The sequence below is a fragment of the Tachysurus vachellii genome, chromosome 24 (assembly GCF_030014155.1).
Source record: "Tachysurus vachellii isolate PV-2020 chromosome 24, HZAU_Pvac_v1, whole genome shotgun sequence".
Taxonomy (NCBI): Eukaryota; Metazoa; Chordata; class Actinopteri; order Siluriformes; family Bagridae; genus Tachysurus; species Tachysurus vachellii.
In genome coordinates, this window is record NC_083483.1 from 2669033 (window position 1) to 2692482 (window position 23450).

Here is a 23450-nt window from a genome sequence, read left to right on the forward strand (position 1 = left end):
TTATGTTTTGTTTGTCATTTTATTAGTTCATTACAGCATTCATATATTTTATGTATCTTTTTTTCTTTTTCTTCATTAAAATGATCAACATTAACACCATTTCCAAAGTATACACTATATATAACTCTAAAACCTGACCAAGTAGTCGCGGGCCTCCAACAGACGCTTAAGGCGGCTCTGCAGGTTGTTGCGTTTGCTACCGATGTCATGATCTTCTTTCAACAGCTGATCCGTGTTGCTTTTTTCCTGCAGGAGCTGTAGCATTTCCCTCTGCAGCTGTGCTGCCGACTCCTGCAGCAACAGGTACCTGATCACCAGCGGCAACTGGTCAGCCAGACGCTTACATGCAATCTAAGCACACATTCAATTAAGAAAAAATAAATAAATCTTGTAGCTGCATTGAAAAACCAAAGAAGCAAACAGCTGAAGGAATGCTATCCAGAGCTAGGACATATTTGCCTGAACATTTTATCCTAGTTAAAGTGCTAATGTGCAGCAGTTGATAATCACAAGAAGAATTGAATTATAGCTAACAACCACTTACACTGTAATAAGACTTGAGGTGAAACGTGAGTTCCTCAAGAGTGGCTTTGTTGTCCAACTGAGTGAATAAACTACTTGAGTAAATACGAACTGGGTTACATGTCGTCATGCCATCATTTAGGTTCTTCTCTCTCTCTCCTTCTTGCTTCAGCATGCTCAGGGTGTTGCTGTACATGCTGTCTTGAGTGTAGACAATCAGCTCCATCTTAAACTGAGTCCTCAGCATTGAGTCGGCCTCCGACTCCTTTGCCTGCTTTATGGACTCGATCTTAGCCTGGAGGAACAACAAACAACTATGCTTGAATATGATGTTCTTTCAGAGCTTCATGTTTATCGTATACAGTCATCTGGTGCTCTTGGTGCAAACTTAAATATGAGGACTTGCCTTTGTCATTTTGAGGAGATTAGGGAAGCCTGTGAAGCTCTGTTGGGCCAGTTGAACAAAGTTCTTCCTAATAAGATCTACAGACATATGGGGAAATCTCTGTAAATATATCTTTCTGTAATAAACATTGATATGTCCACCAAAGGATGTGCTTAAGATCTGTGGAAATATGAGTCTTTTCTCCTTTTGTGTGGGAGCATTTAAGTTCATATCATTATACCTGAGATTTCTTTCAGTCTCCTGATGGCAGGTTCCTCCAGCTGTTTGATCTGGTCCTTCACCATCACCTCAAACGTCTTGTAATTGATGAATCCTGGGAGTTCTCTGCCTCTGTATTTTTCTTCATATTCATTCACTTCCTTTTCAATCCTCATGTTAACTAGCAAATTCCACAAAGAATTATCCCCAAACTTGTACACCCTTTCAAAACAGTTTACAAAAGTATCCCAGTATTGATTTCACTTTCTTTATGCTTCACTCAAACAAACTTTGGAACTTTGGAGCAGTTGTGTGAAAACGGGCCAAGTACTGTGCTAGTAACACTTGCAATATAGTATCATCACACTGTTACTCACACGCCTCGCCTGATTTGTCCAGATGAGTCTTCCAGAGAGCAAACTGCATCCGCAGGCTCGAGAAGATGTTGAGATGTTGGACGTTCTTCAGTTCCTCTCCTGTCGTGAGGTTAATAGCATCCTGAGTGAACGCTGTGACTTTCTAATACGCAGCATAAAAACAAGAATACGTAAAATTTTTAATTAAAATATGTCTTAAAGAAATACAATAATACATCGTTAGTTTTCTTGAGCAACAATTTGTTGATATAATTAAGCTTTTTGTGTTTTTTTTGACTAGCTTGCTAATTTAGTTGCTGCACTAGTGGGTCTTTGTAAGTTGATTTGTGAAGGTTATTTCATTGTGTGTAAACCTCACTGTTGACTGTGTCACTCACATCAATCAGAAAGAAGATCCTCTCTCCTAGTTCTGTAGGAGGCCCCGAGCCATAACGATCCATTTCAGCTTGAGTTTCAGCCAGCTTGACCTCAATCTGCTCCTCCAGTCGTGGAAGAGATAGCTAAACACAAACCTACACGTTTTACGTCTTCCCGGATGGATTTTTTACTGCATAACCTGAGGGATAGTGGAACAAAGCTATCACTACCTCAATGTGATGGACAAGTTCAAGCGTGAGTTTCTCAGCCAGGTTCGGAATGGTGGCCTTGCCTTCTTCATACAGCTCACTGTGAAGAAAACAAAACAAAACATCTGTAATAATCTGTTATAATAAATATTATTTGTATGTATTATCAGTGTAATTCAAATGACTCAAATAATATTGGAATATTATTAATTGTAGAGAAATGATTGACTTGATTGAATCATTGACTTGATTGACATGAATGATTGAATTTTTAATAAATGTAAAAATGCAATTCAATGAATATGACAACATTTTCATGTCATCCATTTCATGTATTCTTCATTGAAATAATGTATGTCATTGTTAATCAGATATGAATAATTAACAATATTAATGCCAAATAAACATTATTAATCAAAAATCAGATGAATACTATAATAAATAAATATATGATAATATTTATTAAGAGCACCATTAAGCTACGTATTCGTAAACAAATTCCAAATAGTGCTAGTTCATATAATTCAAATTTCAAAAATCCTAAAGTAAAACACTACACCTGAAATGTGGGTGCTCTTTAAAGAAGTCCTTCTCCTTCTCGGTGGCTTCAAGCAGAGAGACGCGGTCCATGATCTCTTTCTGCCCTCGACACCTGACAATCATGTAGCCCTTAGTAAGGTAAATGATTTCGTTATTGATGATGGACACCACTGTATCCTCTGTGCCTTTATCCACCAGGTCAGGCTTTGTTAGGATGCCTGTTAGAATCACACACACAAACACAATACGATGAATGTGGTAAAGTGAGAGAAGAAGTAAAAACAATGTTCAGTGTTGATGTAAAGGCTGCACACACCAAGGGTTCTTTCGCCATTTGGATCAACTTCCTGTGCCATCTTCAGCGCTTCAGTAGTGGCAATGTCCACGTTACACGGCACCACCACCAGGTTGATGGTTTCTTGTTTCACGATGAACTTTCGGATCAGCCTCTTAATCTGTTTGTCAGTTCATTAGTGTGTATTAGCATGCATTATTAGGTGCCATGACTGGTTGTAGTACTTGTTAGTAGGTTTGATTCAAATATTTATGCTTAAGCTGTTTTTATATTTGAACTTTTTATTTGAATATTTTCTTTAAAAAAGCTTAAGTGAAATACGTCAAATCACACTAATATAGTGTTGTATGTTTATCAACACAATGAACATATCACCAAGTAATATATATGGGAATATGTGCTGTACCTGTTCTCCAATGTTCTCCGGTTGGCCTTTAACTGCTACACGGGCAATACCAGGCAGATCAATGAGTGTAAGGTCAGGAACATCAGCTGACGTCACTTCCAGGCTGATGAGATCATCACTAATGCCCACACCGACCCCAGCCATATGGTCCTGTGCTAAAAAGGCATGCAGATAAACCAATAATAATTAACCATATATTAAATACATTGCCACTAAACAAAAGTATCTATCTAACCCTCAAACTGCTAATACCAGCTTATACCAATCAAATGAGTAAATAGGTTAGAAAATACAATAGGGAATTTTTCCAGAGTTATCGAGCTTGTGAGCTAGCGTAGCCTTACCTTCCCTAATCCTTTTCTCCACATCTGCTGGATCTTCGATATCTTCCTCATAATCCTGATCATTATCTTTCTTGTACTTGATCTTTCCATGCCAGAAGTCTTTCTCTTGGCTCCTCTTCATCTTCAGCTCCAGTGGACATCTTGTCACAATACCTGTATGTATGGATCATATCAAAATATTTGTCAAAACTCAGGTGGGCAGTTCCTGGTGGATAATTGGTAACTAGGCAACCGTTAAACTAGCTTGTTAATGTAGCTATAAATATGAAGACTGGTGATATAATGGTGGAATCATAGTGTGTTTTAGAAATCCCAAACAGCTCTCTCCTCTCATGCAGGTGAATATAATAGGCTTTCTCTGAGATACATGAAGCCAAAACATCATTACAAACTCTTGGTCGTGCTACATGACAAGATGGATGGTTCTGCCTCCATTTGGATTCCCAGGAAGTAAGTTAATCACTTTTTCCTGTTAGCAAAGGTGTTCACTGTGGGTGGTGTCAAGTTTCTGTATACAGTTGTGTTATTGTGCGGTAACAGGTTTGGGCACCTTAGTTTCACTGAATGACTAGAATGAATTTTAAAGGTGTACCATATAGACATTCTGTATTGGGTACACAGATACATATACATATTTACGCCCTGTAAATGTATAAAACGTATTCCAAACCTCTACCCTTATGGACACATTCATCCTGCCAGGATTCTAGTGTAATCTGTTTATTTTGCTATTTTAATTTAAAAATGTAATTGTATTCTCTATTAGTAGCTGTCTAACTTTCCCATCCTTTCTTTCATCCCTCTATCTTTCCATAAATATCCAGTGAGTTCACAATTCAGAGAATATCTGAAAAACATTCTTAAACTAAAAGCTTTGTTTTTCCCCTTCTGATTAGCAATGGATGGATAAATGAATGAATGAATGAATGAATGAATGAGTGAATGAATTTGTCCTTTAGTTTTTAATAAGGTTCAGATGAATATATTATACATAAATATATTTTTAATGATATTAGATCCATATAGTCTCACCACTCCCGCGGGGCAGCGCGACTCCGGACAGCGCCTCCAGCACCGAGCTCTTCCCCGAGCTCTGGTCTCCGATTACGGCGATGGCGGGCAGCGCGAGGTCCTTCTCCACACCGAGCGCGCGCAGAGAGTCGATCAGGTCGATGCACGGACGCACCTTCTCCTCATACTGTTCACTTAGACTCGCGCTCATCTCTCACAGCTAATACACTCGGAAAATAGACAAATAGTTATTAGCAAATAATCTTACTTTGTTTACACTGTAAACAGCTCTACTATTTCCACTATTTCCTGTAAAATGGAAACTTGTACGTCGGGATGCTTTATAAATGATGCCAAAACCAGGAATCGGTTCATTCAAATTGATTCCTCTGGCGAAGTTTGGCCAAATACAAAAATGCATTCTTACTTTATACACAGTTCATGTTCTTTAAAGAATCGACTCTTGTGGATCGAGTCATTTTCTGAAACGAAAGTAAGCGCCGGCATTTATCTGTTGTTAGGTTTCGGTAATGTTTCAGTTATATTTGTCCTGATTTAATGGGTTTTTTTCACAGATTATATTTAGGTACTATTTGTGTGAAGGTGTTGAGTGTGTAGGGCTACAGAATTACAGCTACAAAGTACACATTGACAGAAATTATACAAAAAATACTAGGAATAAGAAGTATTATAAAATAAAAAGTAGATTTTTATGGTATCTGTCATATGTTGATAGTCTGATATTTTATATATTTAATATACTGTATGTTTAGGTTTAATTTTATTATTTTATGCGTAATGTTTAGTTTAATTGGCTATCTGCTAAAATGCTAATATAATAAATGTATTCATTTAGCAGATGCTTCCATCCAAAGCTATTTACAAATGGGTAAATAGGATTTATTGTCAGGACTCTGCCCGGACTTTGGCCATGTGCATTTTGTTTATGTTCCTTGTGTGTCTGCCCCGTCTCTGCAGACCTGTCCCTCATGTTTCATGATTCATTCATTCATTCATTCATCTTCTACCGCTTATCCGAACTACCTCGGGTCACGGGGAGCCTGTGCCTATCTCAGGCGTCATTGGGCATCAAGGCAGGATACACCCTGGACGGAGTGCCAACCCATCGCAGGGCACACACACACACTCATTCATCACGCAATCACACACTAGGGACAATTTTCCAGAGATGCCAATCAACCTACCATGCATGTCTTTGGACTGGGGGAGGAAACCGGAGTACCCGGAGGAAACCCCCGAGTCACGGGGAGAACATGCAAACTCCACACACACAAGATGGAGGCAGAAATCGAACCTTTTCTTCTACATTGCATTATTATGTACATGACAGACTCTGAATAGGCCCAGTATATATTCTTATACTGTATAATGCATAAACATTTGCCTAACTCTGAACAGGCACAACTCCGTCCAGGGTGTATCCTGCCTTGATGCCCAATGATGCCTGAGATAGGCACAGGCTCCCCGTGACCCGAGATAGTTCGGATAAGTGGTAGAAGATGAATGAATGAATGAATGAATGAATGAATGAACAGGCACAATACGTTGTCTTATATTGTTTTAATAGAATGCATAAACATTTCCAAAACTCTGAACAGGCATAATATGTATTCTGGTATTGTATTACTATGACAGATGTAAACACTTGTTAGACTCTTAACATGTACAGTGTACATAAAATTGAGACTAAAACTTTGCCTTTCAGCTCCTTCTTACCCAAGCATAACGTCACCTGCTGAATAAAATGGAATGTCTTTGTCATGCACTTTGAACAGTCAAGATGCAGGGCATATGTTTTGTGAGATTATCCCCAAAAGGTAATAGGATGAGGACAGGAGAAAATGGAGTTGTAGATGATCCCCCTCGACCTCGAATTAAAACTAAGATTCAGCCTATATAAACTCTAGGAGAAATTCCTATTCAAAAACAAAGAACAAAAATGGTTAAGAAAGGAAAAGAGTAAGAGGCGTGGAGAAGCTAAACGTGAAAAAAGAGGAACAGAAGCAGCGTCAAGCTGACCTTGTCTGTTTTGACTGCTTATAAAAAATGAAGTCTTAATGACTTCAAAATGAAATTTTAGTCTAACTTGTCCCAAACATATTAAAATATATTTTGAAAAAAATTGTGATATTTGGTATGATAAACCTCATTAATATGCAAAAAATGCCTCATTTTCTAGTAAAAAAAAAATAATAATAATTATTAAATTATTTTCAGGGGGCACGGTGGCTTAGTGTTTAGCACGTTTGCCTCACACCTCCAGGGTTGGGGGTTCGATTCCCGCCTTCGCCTTGCGTGTGTGGAGTTTGCATGTTCTCCCCATGCCTTGGGGGTTTTCTCCGGGTACTCCGGTTTCCTCCCCCGGTCCAAAGACATGCATGGTAGGTTGATTGTCCGTAGTGTGTGATTGCGTGAGTGAATGAGAGTGTGTGTGTGCCCTGCGATGGGTTGGCACTCCGTCCAGGGTGTATCCTGCCTTGATGCCGAGGACACCTGAGATAGAAAATGAGTGAGTGAGTGAATTATTTTCACTATAGAGGCACAAACGTTGATGCACAATTACAGGCTGGTATATTTCAAAGCTAGGAGATTGTTTTGAAACCATTTTGACCATTTTTAATGTCAGCAAATAATAAAACCTGTTTTTTTTGTGAACAGCTTACATTTGTGAAAATTTTGCCCACCAGATGTCATCTGATCAACCAACAACAGGCTACACACACACACACACACACACACACACACAACACTCAAAAGCATGGAATAATTTCATGTGAACTTCTTTTACACTTCTTATGTTTTTTATTATACATAGTTTATAAACGATAAACCTTATGAAATTATGCCATGTTTTTGAGTAAAATAAGCAGAAATTATTAAATATTATTTTGGATAACCACTGACTGGAAAATGTCAAACATTACTCAGCATCTCTCCAGGCCAAAAAGCCGACTGATGCAACTAAATTCATAAATAAGAGAGAGATAACAAATATGATTTGCAAAACACATGTATTTTATTATTTTTGAACTTCTTTATAAAAATATGAACCGGTGTGTGTGTGTGTGTGTGTGTGTGTGTGTGTGTGTGTGTGTGTGTGTGTGTGAGAAATATTTACAAATGTGTAGCCTTTGTTTGGACTGGACTCCAACTGAAATGCAATGCCCAATGCTTTGAACAGTGTTTGACAGTGTGTGTGTGTGTGTGTGTAGTGGACATTTTATGTGTGTTCATGTTATGTACATATTTTTGTATGTATGTTCATTGCGCTGAAAAGGGCAAAAGTGTGACCTATGGCCCCACTACATGTGGCCGAGTCAAATTGACCCAGGATGATTTGAGGAGGAAAGTATTTATTTTACGAACACATAGTTCAACGAAAATAGGCAAAATTAATTTTACGTGCAAAGTTCAAAATTTGGAACAATCCTGGTAAATTTCAGGCAAATATGTGGAAGGAAACCCAAGTTATGACACATTAAACTTTCCAGATGAGTCAAATTGTCTCCAGGTCTGCAGAAGGGTTAAATACAATTATAATTCCAATTGCCATGAATGCAATTAATTAATTAATTGCCATAAATGCAACCTAGACAGCTGGAAGAAGACTCCAACTAAGAAGATTTTTGCGAAGATAAGTTTTATTTATCAGATGTCCAAGAGAACTCTGATCGCTTTTATTTTGATTTATATGTATCTTTTTACTAGAATGAAATGTATTTTTAGAAGTAAGAATGTTATTATATTTGAAATAGTTATGTCACCCTGTATATTTAAAGGGCAATTTAGAAATGACTCATTTAATGCTCCTTGATGCACAATGTTTTGAAACTATTAGGATATGACTTCCTGGCACAAATCACAGAGGCCTTGAAAGGTTGGAAACAGATCAACCACAATATTGCGTGCATCGCGCCGTGCCTTGGAAATTGTTGGAAAAAGAGTATATAAGTTTTCCTGATTGTAGGAAAGGTGTGAATTCTACTATAGGCAAGCTTATGCTTTAGTTACTGTACTACATTTGCATTGCTTAAGTATTGTGCATCAGAAAACAAACTCAGGCTAATACTTGGAGAGTATTTCTTGGTTTGTTATTATCTTTGCATTTTAATTACTTTTACTTACGCTAGAATTGTTTGAAGGAGATTTTATTTGTAATTTTCTTTTCTTTTCTTTACACATATTACATACACTTATTTGTATTACATTGCTTTAAATTTTTTTTTTTATTATACCTTTATTTAACCAGGGATAAAATCACATTGAGATAAATATCTAATTTACAAGTGAGCCCTGGCCAAGGTAGCAGCACACAATAGACAAAATAAAACAAATTAAGTACATAGAACAATAATCACAACGCACACATTTCCAACAAGATTACAAGATTAAAACAAGATTAAAACAATTAAGAACAAGTGCAGACAGTTTGGAATGTTCGGTTGAGATACAGCTTAAACTCATTCATTGAGATAAGTACACTCAATTTCAATGATCTCTGAATCTCATTCCAAGCAGTTGATGCACTATAAGTAAAAGCAGTTTTTCCAAACTCTGTCTTCATTAAGGGAACATTTAAAAGAATATATCTACTTGAACGCAGATTATGCCCTTGACTACCGACAGTTAGTAGACTATTCATGTAAAGAGGAAGCTGGCCAACTATGGCCTTGTACACTAATATACTGTAAGCCAATGCTTGTATCTTCTTAAGTGAAGCGAAGGCCAACCTACCATTTCATACAGTGCACAGTGATGAGTATAATGATTGGTACGAGTTATAAACAGAGTCCAATGATTGTAAAAGAGCCTTAGTGGTGTTTCTGTAAAAAACAGCTCCATAATCTAAGACAGGTAAGAAGATAGCTTCCACCAACTTTCTCTTTGCTGACTGTGAAAAACAAGCACTATTTCGAAAGTAAAACCCCAGTTGTAACCTTAGCTTAGGCAACAAATGTTTAACGTGTAACTTAAATGATAAGTCCTCTTCCAACACAAAACCTAGATATTTATAGGAGGAAACTAGCTCTATAGAATTACCCTGTAGAGTGTAAAGCGATGGAAGAGAAGATACACACTTATATTTCCTCGAGAAGATCATATATTTTGTTTTCTTATCATTCAGAACTAATTTTAAAGAGATAAGGTTATGCTGAACAATTGCAAATGCTTCCTGCAACTTTAAGATGCAGCTATTAATGGAGGGTGCAAAGCAATAAATGATGGTATCGTCAGCATATAAATGAATGCTTGCATCTAATAAATTATCACCAAGATCGTTTATATATAATGTAAATAGCAGGGGTCCCAAAATGGACCCCTGTGGCACACCAGATTCAATACTAAGCTTGTAAGCTTAATTTGCACCCTTTGACACCTGTTCTTTAAGTAGTTCCTAATCTAACCTACAGTAATGCGGTTTCAGAAAGACCGATACTATGTAGACGCGATAGAAGAATAAAATGATTGACAGTGTCAAAAGCTTTAGCCAAATCAATAAACACTGCAGCACATGATCTTCCACTATCTAGGGCACAAGTAATGTCATTTAGAACTTTCATAGTGGCAGTTACCGTACTATGATTCTTTCTGAAACCAGACTGATACCTGAACAAAATACTATTGCTAGATAAAAATTCCTTTAGCTGTTCACTGACAATAGATTCTAAAATTTTGACTATCACTGATAACTTGGAAATCGGTCTATAATTATTTAAGATGGTTGGATCTCCACCTTTCAGCAGGGGAACAACCAAAGCAGATTTCCAGACATCAGGAATAACATTCTGATCCAATGATAAATTAAAAATATAAGATAGTGGGCCAGCAATAATCTCAGCAGCTAATTTAAAAAAAATATGGATCAATTTCATCAGGTCCTGCAGACTTCTTAATATCCAGGTTTTTTAAAGCCTTTAAAACTTCACTTCTTGAAATAGTAGAAAATTTAAAAGTAGAGCTGAGCTGTCTTCTCTCAGAGGAGGAGATGGATTTGGTATAACACTCAGAGGAATTTCATTAAAAATTGAACCTGAAGAAATAAAATGCTTATTAAAAACATTTACCATATCCGTCCTACTAGTAAGAAAGCTATCTTTTACTAAAATTTCCATCCATCCATCCATTTTCTACCTCTTATCCGGTGCCAGGTCGCGGGGGCAGCAGTCTAAGCAGGGACGCCCAGACTTCCCTCTCCCCAGACACTTCCTCCAGCTCTTCTGGGGGAATACCAAGGCGTTCCCAGGCCAGCCGAGAGACATAGTCCCTCCAGCGTGTCCTAGGTCTTCCCCGGGGCCTCCTCCCGGTAGGACATACCCGGAACACCTCCCCAGGGAGGCGTCCAGGAGGCATCCTTAACAGATGCCCAAGCCACCTTAGCTGACTCCTCTCGATGTGGAGGAGCAGCGGCTCTACTCTGAGCTCCTCCCGAATGACAGAGCTCTGCACCCTATCTCTAAGGGAGCGCCCAGCCACCCTGCGGAGGGAACTCATTTCGGCCGCCTGTATCCGGGATCTTGTCCTTTCAGTCATGACCCAAAGCTCATGACCATAGGTGAGGGTAGGAACGTAGATCGACTGGTAAATAGAGAGCTTCGTCTTGCGGCTCAGCTCATTCTTCACCACAACAGACCGGTATATCAACCGCATCACTGCAGAAGATACCGGTTGAGAACCATGGCCTCGGACTTGGAGGTGCTGATTCTCATCCCCGCCGCTTCACACTCGGCTGCAAACCGTCCCAGTGCACGCTGAAGGTCCTGATTTGAGGAAGCCAACAGGACAACATCATCTGCAAAAAGCAGAGACGAAATCCTGTGGTCCCCAAACAGGACTCCCTCCAGCCCCCGACTGCGCCTAGAAATCCTGACCATATAGATAATGAACAGGACCGGTGACAAAGGGCAGCCCTGCCGGAGTCCAACACGCACCGGGAACAAGTCTGACTTACTACCAGCAATGCTATCTTTTACTAAAATTTGATCAGGAAAATCATTATATAACGTAGAGGGAGAAAGTGATTTGATGGTCTTCCAAAATTTAATAGGGTTATTGAGATTTTGTGTGGTTTCATTTAGATAATATTCAGATTTTGATCTACGTATAAGAGCTGTACATTTGTTTCTCAATGTTCTAAATGCTACCCAATCTCTTTCTGTATCCGATTTCCTCGCTATGGCCCAAGCCAAATTTCTTTCATGAAGGAGTTCAGATAATTCACGTGAGAACCATGGGTTATCACTTCCCTTTACTCTGAATGTCCTAACAGGTGCATGCCTGTTTACAATCTTCAAAAATAAAGTGTGAAAATACTGCCATGCAGTGGACACATCAGGTATTAAAAACAATTTATCCCAATCAGATGCAAACAACTCATGCAAAAACCCTTGTTTATCAAACAGTTTAAAGCTCCTTTTTGTAATAAGTCTAGGTTTTACTTTGGGAATTTTACAATCCCTTATAACGACAACAGTACAATGATCACTGACATCATCAGGAAAAACCCCTGTATGTGTGTAATTATGGGGTTTGTTTGTTAGTATAATATCTATTAAAGTGGACTTACTTGGATTCTTATGATTTGGTCATGTAGATGATTCAATAAGTTGAGTAAAATTCACAGAGTCACAATATGCTTTAAACTGATCTGAGTTTGATGTTAACCAGTTCCAATTCAAATCCCCCAATATAACAAGGTCTTTTGAAAGCAGGTCAGATAAAACAGCTGACAATGAGGTGAGAGCGTCACTGATGGCTGCTGGGGGTCTATAGCAACCAACTATACATAAATGACAATCCTTTCCATAAACAAATATAAACAAGGCCTCCCATTGTGAGGACCCTGAAAAGACAAGAAGGTCGAAGTCTGACTCCTTCATCTAAAATTCAAACAATCAAAATCAGGCAGCCCTGAACATGATCCAGCTGAGAGTATCATATCTGTCTTATAATCAATTCCATTAATACGCACAGAAGGTGCAACAAGCAGTGCTTTTGTTTGAGGATTTTTTTGACCTTGTGCTTTTTAAATTTTCTCTGTAAATGTTGTAATGAACACTGAAGCAACATTAGTCATTTCCACAGCCTCCTTAAAAAAAGGACTGCAGTCTTGTTGATGGCTAAGGGCCTTCTGGTGTTTCATTGCAAGTGTCATAGCAACTTTCTTGAAGTTTTGGGAAACACATATGTAGCCTTATTGAAAAACTTATGTTTTCCTTCAAACCATATTGTCCAGACTTCAGTAAGTGGACCATGTACCCTTATTACCTCAGAGTAGTGTTCAATGTAGTGGTGTTTTGGGTCACAGTTAAAATTAGAAATACTGATTGCAAAAGATCCCTATGTTCTGCCACCTTGTAGTCGAGAATATATAATTACTCAGCAGTAAATTTAAAACAACTAAAGCAACAATGTCCTTGAGGAGCATAAGTATTTCCCATGTCATCACCACTTGGAATGTAATGGCCAATAAGCAGAGGCAGAAGCCTACTGTAATTAGACACCAGTTCTCATAGCCATTTCCCCCAAGTGTGCCCTTGGAGAAGCAGCTCTTTGAAATCATCTGAGGCTTATCAGTTTTATCAGAGAATGTGTAAGGAAATTATATGATAGCTTGATTTTACACATCTAAAGTGATCTATTGTTTTGCCACCATGTCTTTGATGCAAAGAGACAACTCCAATGGGACTATTACCTCAAAAACATAATGCAATATGTCAGGGGGATAGCCTCCATTGACACTGAAATGCTCCAAATTTGATGTGAGTGGGCACTGTCCTTTCACACCTATCTTCCTACCCAGAGTTGGATCTTGCAAAGATTCTTGCACCTGAATGTTGTGTGCACCTTTCACGCTGAGTTGAAATGAACCATTACGTACCTCTAGGTGTTGTGCTTCAGTCCTGGATGCCATGCAAAATCGGCAGAGTTTTTCCACCGTGAAGCTCTCATAAAATCCTGCAAGAGAGTGGCCACCAAGGTTATCTGCTGCTACAAAGAGCATGGTTAGTTTAACACTTTTACCAAGCCACTCAATGTTGACCCCATGCTGTTCAAGAGAGGCTAATTTACAAAGAAGTGGGTACAATACTTTGTCATACCCACACTCTTTAACAGTAGAGCAAGCTGAATAGTGTTTAGTGTTGACCTGTACTTTCTAGGCAAGTTTGCAACAACCCAGTAAACTTCACTCATCTTATGTTTCTTTTTAGATGTCCCTAGAGGGTTAGCCACTTCAAAATCATCAATGTATAAGCCCAAAGCAATTTTGAATTCATTACAATTAAGAAGAACATTTTCTCTAAAGCTTGAGCCATCTCTACAAGTCTTATATTCATGTGGATTTTGTTCTTGCTGTGATTTGGCCTTATTTAAAATATATTTGTTCTCAAACAGTTTTTGTAACATCTGCTATAGAGGGACATATGCTAGTTTTCATTTTCTTAACTACATAGAGGGAAGTTGCACATAACATATGACTCTCTCCTTTTGCTGGTTGACAGGTATCTATTTTTTTCACAAGATTTAAAAAATATGTTGTTTTCTGCCACCGCCTCCACAACCTCTTGCACAACAGACTCACCTGTATTTCCTATATAAGTGTTTTTGAAGAACAGCCTTTGCATTCTTGTGTAAAAGTGGCTTGTATGACTGAACTATTTGGCAAAGCTGTTGAATTACCCCTTGAACAGAGTTCTCTGGCATATGAAGGATTGCTTGCATTTTTAAAAATGAGCTGCTAAATTATGGTTGTGCTACGTCCTGACATTCCATCTGCACTATAATCATCCTGGTCTAATTCTTCTGAAATCATCTCTTGCTGAGGACACTTCTTTGTGTCAATAATGATGTAATCAGTTTCTTATTCATTATTCCCTATTCTTTCTATCAACTCTGGCTTAAATATGGTCTCATTGTGATTTCTGTGATGCTTAGATTTGTGGGCGCTGAAAGTATTGAAACACGGAAACACTGCTTTCAAAGCTACAATGCCTTGAAATGGACATTGAATGCTTTGGTGGTCTTTGAGATGTCTACACCGAAGGTGGGCAAAATATTCAGCATCCTGACATAGTTCAAAAATATCACAAAGCTAGCAGCGAAACATAACTTGTCTCACAGATTGTTGTTGCTGAGTTACTGTATGCAAACGTGATAAATGTACTTAAAAGTACACAAGCACTCTTGGTGCAGACATGGAAAAGGCTGGCTTCTTGTACAACTCCCATGTTTAAGCCTGTAATGTTTTAACAGCTGTCCCCTCTTCTCACAAGCAAATAGGCAGTACTTACATTTCCACATTTCCAATTTCATGTATTTTCTTGTAACCTAGAACATAAAATGTAAACAAGTTTACTGCTTCTTAGTGCTTATAATATTATGTGGCGCAGAAAAAAAAAAAGGAGAGTGCCCGCACCTGTGACCATTCTTATTATGAACAATTTTCAAAGTTTCTTGTGTAGTTTCTGTAGCACACTACTTGCTGAATTTAATTGAACCACCTCTGGGTGTTTAATAGCAGTGGGCTTCGAGAATTACAAAAGTAAAAATAATAATAAAAAAATGTTTCCTGAATAATTCTGCTTTAAAAACAATTTTAAATTTTATAAGGAGTACAACGAGCACAAGGTCATTGTCAGAAAAACTAACCTCTAGATGGTGCTGTTTTTCAATCAACATTACAACCTGTGTATCACTAAGTTCACCTTCTCCTCCTCCACCACAATGTGCATATGGTCAATTTAGATGATGTTTTAGGCTACTGTCTATCATACACAACACAGAATTCCAGGTATTGGTATATGGATACATTTTCTTATTCTTTTTTCATTAATTTTTGCATTGAAAACAAGGTCACAATGGTGCACATGCACTTCTCATATACACCATGTAAATACTCACAGTATATCATGGACGCACTTGTCTGAACAGAAATTAGATTGCAATTATTTGTTATAAAGTAGATCCTTTATCACTACAAACATTCAAATAGAGAGCCTGAGGTAGCGTGATTCACTGTTGATTGATTGCTGTTTTGCACAACCCTTTTCAATATCTCATGTAACTGCTGCTATAACTGTTTATTCCAGTATTTCTGCACACGTAATATTGTCTGAACATACAGTACTTACACTGGTTTCTGTCTATTGTCTCTTGTGTATTGTCTTGTAATTTTTTGTTTGCACTGTCTTTTGTAATGCACTGTCTTGTTTGTCTTGTCCTGCACTGTTTACACCAGGTTGCACAGATGCACTTTATGTATCTAGGACTACTTCCTAAGTCCTTAGCTCTGTCTTTGTTTTGTGTGGCACCCTGGTCCTGGAGAAATGTTGTCTCATTTCACTGTGAACCGCAACAGCTATATATGGTTGAAATGACAATAAAAGCTTCTTGACTTGACACTGAAGTGCCCCTATTAGCACTTGTTGTAATTCTCATTTTTGACCACTAGGACTAACGCTGTACCGAGTTTAATAATATAAATAAATCTGTGTGATGTCATGGATCAATAAAATGTCTAGTTCACACATTCATGACCTCTAGACTTGAATATTGTAATGCATTATTAGGTGGTTGTCCTGCATCTTTAATAAATATGCTACAATTAGTCCAGAATGCAGCTGCCAGAGTTCTTTCCAGGACAAGAAAGTATGACCACATAACCCCAATTTTATCATCTCTACGCTGGCTACCTGCTATGTTTACAATTGATTACAAACTGCTGCTACTTTTGTACACAGCTCTTAATGGTTTAGCATCCATGTATCTAACTAGTCGTTTTTCGAATTTAATTCCCAAACTTCCTGATAGTGTTCGGGGCTCAGACACACTTTCCCAGTTTAAATGTAGATTAAAAACCTCTTTAGTCAGGCATACACATAATACATACCATCTTGTGCTCTAATGACCAAATGCACATTATCCTCTAGCTTGCTAATATTATGAACAGCAGCTACATTAATCCCCCTCCACTGCTTCTCTCTTTCTACCAATCCTGAAAAATCAAGAAATTGTACCAGCTCCGATCGTCTTCCGTGCGAGGAAGATTTTGGACCTCCACTGAGATGAGGCTGACTCTGAGGATCCTGAAGCATCTAGAGATCTACCAGCTCCAGTTAGACTCTGCTATACCAAAGAGGAAATACCTACTCCATGTGGTCTTTGAAGACAACAATCTCCTCTTTAATACAACATTTGTCAGACTGTATATTTATCACACCCTCCCGTGTCACTCATATGAGAATGGGTTCCCCTTTGAGTCTGGTTCCTCTTAAGGGTTCTTCCTTTACCATTCAAGGGAGTTTTTCCTTGCCACAGACCCCTGAGTCACCTCGGGGATAAATACAAGCAAATTTAAATATATCTAATATTAATCTTGAATTTTGTATTCTATTAATCCTTATATTATTCTTTATAATAACCTTTTGTTATATGTTTGTTCTGTAAAGCTGCTTTGAAACAATGTCAATTGTAAAAAGTGCTATACAAATAAACTTGAATTGAACTGAATGGAATGTGCATGTACTAGAGAACAAGATTATGGGAAATATGTGTATGCCTGACTAAAGCGATATGTCTTTAATCTACATTTAAACAAAAATGCTCTTCTGCCTTTAGTAGACTTTGATATTCTGGGTTCTACTGGGATTTTGTGATCTCAGACCATGATGGATTGTAGCGTGTTAGAAGATTGGTCAGATGCATGGGAGCTAAACCATTTAGAGCCTATTGCCTAAGTAACAGCAGTTTGAAACCAATTCTTAACAGGTAGCCGATGATAAAATTGGGTTTAAATTATATTTTAACAGTCGCAGAAACGAGTTGGAAAATTTAGTTCAAGTGACAGAACGAGAACTTAAGTACTTAGTCAGCACAAGGCAGAAGAACTGCGAGCACTTAAATCCGAGTTGAAAGGTTTACTTTTACATAGAGCAGAATTCATTATGCATCACACAATGCATCATTATGCATCTATATTATTTTAATGGTGAGAGACCAAGCAGGTTATTAGCAGCAAGGATCAAACAGGTAGAATCTAAAGCAATCATACAAGCAGTGAAGAAAAATGATGTTATTTACACACAGCCTGAAGATAATCAGATTTTCAAATCTTTTGAGCAACTATACACCTCTAGTTCCTCCAGCAATATATCTCCTTCCTTCAACAGCTTCATCTTACTAAGTTTGATGCAGAACATCAGGAGCTACTAAACCGTCCCATATCGCCCTGAAGAGTTAAAACTGGCCATCGATTCTATGTCAAAAAACAAAGCCCCAGGTACTTCTCGCTAAAACCCTAGTTATTGGGCTCAACAAATGTGTCGGTAAGGTTATTAATTATGATCAATCCGGATTTCTTAAAGACCGGTTTGCTTCCGATAATATCAGATGACTGTCACATCATCCACGGATCGGACTCCTATCAGGCCTCCTCCGCAGTCATCTCACTAGACACGGAAAAGGCCTTCGATAGAATTGAATGGGGGTTCTTATGGGCGGTCCTCGAACACCTAGAAGTAGGTCAGGAATTCATTAATATGAGAGTTTAGCTCTTCACGGAAGAATATCCACCATCAAAATTAATGTACTGCCAAAGGTTAATTTTCTATTCTCCACCATACCAATTGCACCACCCAAATGTTCTCAAAGAACTTAATACAGCCATTAGTAGATTTATATGGAATAAGAAAAGACCCAGAATTAGACAAAACAATGCAACATAAGAAACCCGATGGAGGTTTATCATTTCTGGATTTTAAATTGTGCAAGATGGCTTTCCAGATGAGACCACTTAAATTATCGGTTAACCCTGACTCTTTAGTTACATGGCGCAGCATAGAAGCAAACATTGTCCATCCGGTTCACTTACAAGATCTACCATTCACTGCCATAACAAAAGATTTCAGGAAGAAGCTTGGACCTATAATTGAATTTGCCTTAGAAACTTTTAAACAGATTTGGGGGAAAAAAAAAAAAAAAAAAAAAAGGACACTAGACAAGAAAAACTCATACACAGCTCACACAAAACAGGCACAAATGTCTGTATGCACAGAGCCATCTTAGAGCCAAAATAGTACAAATAACTCTCCTTATCAGATATATTCATTGTGTGGCAGGGCGGTGGAGGGCAAGAATTGACACTAATACAACTAAAAATAAACGCCACCCCGTTTCTGTAAACGGGGAAATTTATACCCAAAAATATAACACAGGTTCGTTACCACTGAACACAAGAAGCATGGATATTAATACAAAAATACTTTTATTGCACAATAGTTAATGTAGAAAACTTGACCAAAACAACGAAAAGAAGTAAAGAAAACAAGAAACTTTGCGGCTGAGGCTTACCAGTAGGGCAGCTAGCTGAACAGTGAGTATCCTAAAGACACTCACACCACACCCACTCTAAGTGAGGGAGAAGCAGATATCAAAACTCTGAGAGAAACACCACCACCACAGGGCCAAGGCAGATAGCTTCCCTCACTGGGGCCTTCAGCTCCTGAAATAAACAAAAAAAAAGGAAAAAATAAGAACACAATTAGTTCAACTCACATACAATCCAACAACTTGCATTAGAATAAGTTCAAACCATGAAGGGGAACAACAATGGACAATTTACTGGCCACAAGGGTCAGACAGAGAGATGTAAAGACTCAACTAGGTTCATGCCAAAAAGCCTAGACATGCCATTGGGAGCAGCAAGAGGTGAAGGAGAAGAACAAAACCAGAAAGAAGAAATAAAGCCAACAATACAAGTGAAGACAGCAGGCTTCAAATTAAAATCACATGAAATACAAAAAAAAAAAAGAAAAAAAAAAAAACCACACAAGTTACAAGAAAACAAAAACTTAAAGCTGAAAAGATCTTTCAGCCAAAAGACTCAAATCAACATTAAACAAAACAAATAAAAACTTAATCTTCCTAGGTACGAGATAGTAGGTACTAGGTTCTAGGTTCTTCCACGCCGTCCGTAGGAAGAGCGCAGATCAGAAAAAGTAAGAAAAATAGATAAACAAACACGCTGCTGGTGGCAGTATAACAGCCGGTGGAGCTAAGCAGGCTAAACGGTACAGCTCGCTTAAATGACGACTCGGACTAGCCACCCTTCACCTAACCCACCAGCATGAGCGTGAAAAACAAACAAACAAACAAACAAACAAACAAACAAAGCCAGAAAGTAATAATCAAATACAAATGGTCACAGTCATGAAAATAGCAGCAGAACAAACAGTGCAGTCTTAATGCTGTCTATGGAGCATTTGCCCTGCAGTCCACAATAACGAAGGGCTCACGAGCAGATGCACTAAAATGGACAAAAGTTAATAAAACCAGTGAAAAGACACCACCACAATAATACTCAAAGGACTAGATATACACACCCGGAAGTAGATCGCTAAACCCACGGGTTCAGTTACTCACAGCTTTATCCATAATCGGCGAACAGCAAATATGCAGGTGATCTAGATCACACACAAACTGGAGGGAAGAACAACCAATCGCGACCATAACCTGGCTATAAACAAATATACACACTTAAATAGTGCACAGACACTAGCAGCAACGTTAGCCAAACCGCTAGCTACATACCTCCCGCAAACTGCGCGCGCGCCCACACAATAATGGTTGTACAATGCGTAGCCAGGTGACGTAAGCTACGCCTTAAATACACCCAGAGCGGCAGCCAATAGGCTGTCGCACCTGTCATTCAGGTGAAAACCATGTTTAATAGGGCGGTACCTAGACTGCCCTACTACAATTGCAAGAACAAGCGTACTTGAATAATTCACAATAAGCTGTGTTAAACTTTACATTAAACTGTTCAAAAACTGTCTTCAATTCCCAATCATAAAAAAAAGGAAAGAGGAAGCAGTACAAGCTAACAAGAAAACCTTGAAAAAAAACATTTCAAGAATACCAATTTCCCACTTAAAACAATGAGATCTAAAAACAACAATGCTCTTAAAATTTAAACCAGTACAACGAATAAACAGTAGCAAAATGGAAAAAAGGTTTTGTTTGTTTTCTGTCTTATTGCAGCAACTTGGTCTTCAAAGAGTGAACTCTTGCGGTGCAAGAGTCTGATTCAACTCCAATAAACAGCCGCTGTATCACTTCAAAAGTGAATTTTAGTTCCTTTGGGTAGTCAAGATTTAATGCGTACACCAGGCCCATCAGATTCAGAAAAGCATTAGGTATGTCAGTCAGGTGACGCATTACCACTTCTTCCTCATTCACCAGGGAAACGTCATTGTAGAATGCTGGATGAGGTTCCATCACATTTTCCACAACCACAAGAATTCCAATCACCACACCCTTGATCACATCCTCTTCATGGTCACTGGGCTTTATAGAATGTAAAGAAAACAAGGTATTATTACTTAAAAGCAATTACACAAATATAGTCCCAGTCCCCTGCAAATTGAGAGATCTATTGTTCAATTTTCCCTGGTTTTGCCTTACATGTTTTAGCTTACTGTACCTCGCATATCTTCATGAATTTTGAAGGAGTCTCTCGCATGTACCATGGCAGACCTAGCAATGCTGCTGTCCTCATCTTTTGGTTTGTTGTCTGTAAAATATAATGGTTAAAGTACCAGCATTATTCTTTCAATCCTTTGTTTTTCTTTATCATTTCTCTCCCTCCCTCGTTCTTCGATGCTTTTGAAAAAATTAAAACTTTTTTTTTAAATTTGCACATTTACACTTGTATACTTTTATTGTAAATAAATTGACAATGATGTGTGAAACAGTTGTTTGTTAACTTTTTGTTCACCAAAATAAGATTTAATAGTGGATGTAACACGCTCATTCATTCATTCATTCATTCATTCATTCATCTTCTACCGCTTATCCGAACTACCTCGGGTCACGGGGAGCCTGTGCCTATCTCAGGCGTCTGTAACACGCTCATGCTACTTAATTCAGGGGTGTCTAATCCTGCTCCTGGAGAGAAAAAAATGTATTGTAGAGTTGAACTCCAACCTGGTTCAACACACCTGCCTGGAAGTTTGAAGTGATCCTGAACACCTTAATTAGCAGATTTGGTGTGTTTAATTGGGGTTGAAGCTAAACTCTGCAGGATCTTGGCTCCCCAGGAGCAGGATTGAGTATCCATGCCTTAAATTCATTGGGGATGTAACAACAATTTAAAGATTTTAAAGGATAGGTTACCAAAGATAATTGTCATTTACTCACCAACATGCCACTCCAAACACATGCAAAAATTTTCATTCCATAAAAGTAAAATTAATATTGGCTAGGCTGTTCAGCTCTTAAAAAGCAAAGAATTCTGTAAAAGTAGTGGATCACTCATGTTGCCATTTTTAAACATTTTTTTAAGATAACATTGTGTAATAAACCGATCATATCAGTTTTTATGTTACCATGACATAATACATCAAACCTCAGTTGTTCTTGTGTCACAACATTTGATCAAAAGAGCCAATGAGGTTTGCTATTAATCTAGTAGCTAATACAAACTTTACTCTAAACAAAGACTGAAATTTTCATGTTTTCATCATACAAAGAGAATGTATGTTTTCAGAAGACTTGGAATATGACACAAATCGTGTAGGTTACTTTTTAGACACTTACAGTAGTCATTGTATGAAAAGATGTCATTCTCACTACTTTTTTGATTCATAGAAGAAAAAAGGTCACAGAGGTTTGGACAAACATGAAAGTGAGTAAATGATCACAGAATTGTCATTTTGGGGAGAGAAAGACCGCTTTGAAATAGACTTACATCCTTATGAAGGCTCTGCAGTATTGACGTCATTTCTGGAATGTCCTCATAACGCTTTGACCTGAATAACTGTATAAGCTTCGAGAGATGACGATCTAGGCCTTCAAAAAAAGGACTTGCTCAGGTCTTTTGACACAAGCCTGGTGAATTCTTTGCTCAACTATAAGAACAAAAATACATTTACAAATTTAACAAAGATGCCAGGGTCTCAGTGGCAGTCTTCAACAGTACTAAATTAAAACATCATGCAGGATGTTAAAACATTTTCATGTTACTCAACATGACAGAAGTGGTCATATAATCTTAGGATTTTAAGTTTGCCCATATATTCTGGGCAAACTTATATTATATTATATATTCATATAACAGAACAGCACAACTTATATAGCCCAAGATTTTATGATACATTCAAAGCACATAGGTCAACACAATTTACCTGTCTCTCTGTGAAAAGTGCTGGCCATCGAACTTTCATTTGTGACACTGGTGGCACCTCCTCAACGACTTCTTGTCTTCTCAAAGAAAACGTGCTGCTCATAGCAGAATCAACAAAGCTGATGTCTGTAGTCCTCTTCTTCATCTCCACAGCTATTTGCTCTCTTTCCTTATCTAGACTTTCCTGGTCTTTGCCCTGAGGTAGATCTGGAAGAAAATTAGTTTCACACCGTCTAGGTTTCTTCAATTTGTTTCGCTTTCTTCTTGTCTCCCCAAGACCTCTCTTTTCAGAATTCAATTTCAGTTCCTGACAACCTGCATCTCTCAGCTTTTGTCTCTAGTTGCCCATCTTAAACTTGGCTCTAGTTGCCCATCTTTTGTCTCTAGTTGCCCACCTTTGCCCACCATATCCAATTGAATGTTTTGACACAAATGTCTTTGAAATTTGTTGTGGTTTGTTAGTTTTATCAGTAAACTTGAAAGGAAAAGACTTGATGACGGCATTAAGGTCATCTAATGTGAAGTACCGTTTGGAAATAAAGGACTTTATGCAAAGATTTAACTCTGTTGGTACTATACCTTCAAA

At 38.1% G+C, this 23450-nt stretch overlaps 1 protein-coding gene and 3 long non-coding RNA genes across 7 annotated transcripts; 1 reads left to right on the plus strand and 3 right to left on the minus strand.

The window, feature by feature from the left end:
* On the minus strand, positions 1 to 5676 carry LOC132839212 (interferon-induced GTP-binding protein Mx1). The gene is made up of 12 exons (XM_060860054.1): positions 4687 to 5676; positions 3655 to 3807; positions 3311 to 3465; positions 2926 to 3064; positions 2629 to 2827; positions 2091 to 2169; positions 1881 to 2003; positions 1504 to 1645; positions 1149 to 1307; positions 929 to 1005; positions 545 to 817; positions 1 to 351 (listed from the first exon to the last, which is right to left on the minus strand). The coding sequence occupies exons 1-12, from the start codon at positions 4874 to 4876 to the stop codon at positions 127 to 129; spliced, it is 1914 nt and encodes a 637-aa protein (XP_060716037.1). The 5' UTR covers positions 4877 to 5676; the 3' UTR covers positions 1 to 126.
* LOC132839216 (uncharacterized) lies at positions 3802 to 4982 on the plus strand. The gene is made up of 2 exons (XR_009647715.1): positions 3802 to 4104; positions 4671 to 4982. It is a non-coding gene; the product is annotated as an uncharacterized LOC132839216 (long non-coding RNA).
* Positions 5677 to 6231: 555 nt separating the features above from the next.
* LOC132839215 (uncharacterized) lies at positions 6232 to 20328 on the minus strand. 4 transcript variants are annotated; one of them, XR_009647713.1, is made up of 6 exons: positions 20272 to 20328; positions 20064 to 20160; positions 19033 to 19183; positions 14976 to 15012; positions 13565 to 13641; positions 6232 to 7179 (listed from the first exon to the last, which is right to left on the minus strand). It is a non-coding gene; the product is annotated as an uncharacterized LOC132839215 (long non-coding RNA). The 4 variants fall into 4 exon arrangements; XR_009647714.1 differs by having other exon boundaries at positions 20064 to 20197; positions 20272 to 20306; XR_009647712.1 differs by lacking the exon at positions 20272 to 20328 and having other exon boundaries at positions 20104 to 20265.
* Positions 20329 to 21163: 835 nt separating this feature from the next.
* On the minus strand, positions 21164 to 22991 carry LOC132839842 (uncharacterized). The gene is made up of 3 exons (XR_009647764.1): positions 22866 to 22991; positions 22430 to 22589; positions 21164 to 21253 (listed from the first exon to the last, which is right to left on the minus strand). It is a non-coding gene; the product is annotated as an uncharacterized LOC132839842 (long non-coding RNA).
* Positions 22992 to 23450: the final 459 nt, after the last annotated feature.

Bases quoted from the DNA above. Each gene is read 5' to 3' on its own strand.
- LOC132839212 (XM_060860054.1), bottom strand. From the start codon at position 4,876: ATGAGCGCGAGTCTAAGTGAACAGTATGAGGAGAAGGTGCGTCCGTGC. The intron at 3,466-3,654 runs GTAAGGCTACGC...ATGCCTTTTTAG, and splicing joins GGAGAAAAGGATTAGGGAAG to CACAGGACCATATGGCTGGG. The intron at 352-544 runs GTAAGTGGTTGT...ATGTGTGCTTAG, and splicing joins ACCTCAAGTCTTATTACAGT to ATTGCATGTAAGCGTCTGGC.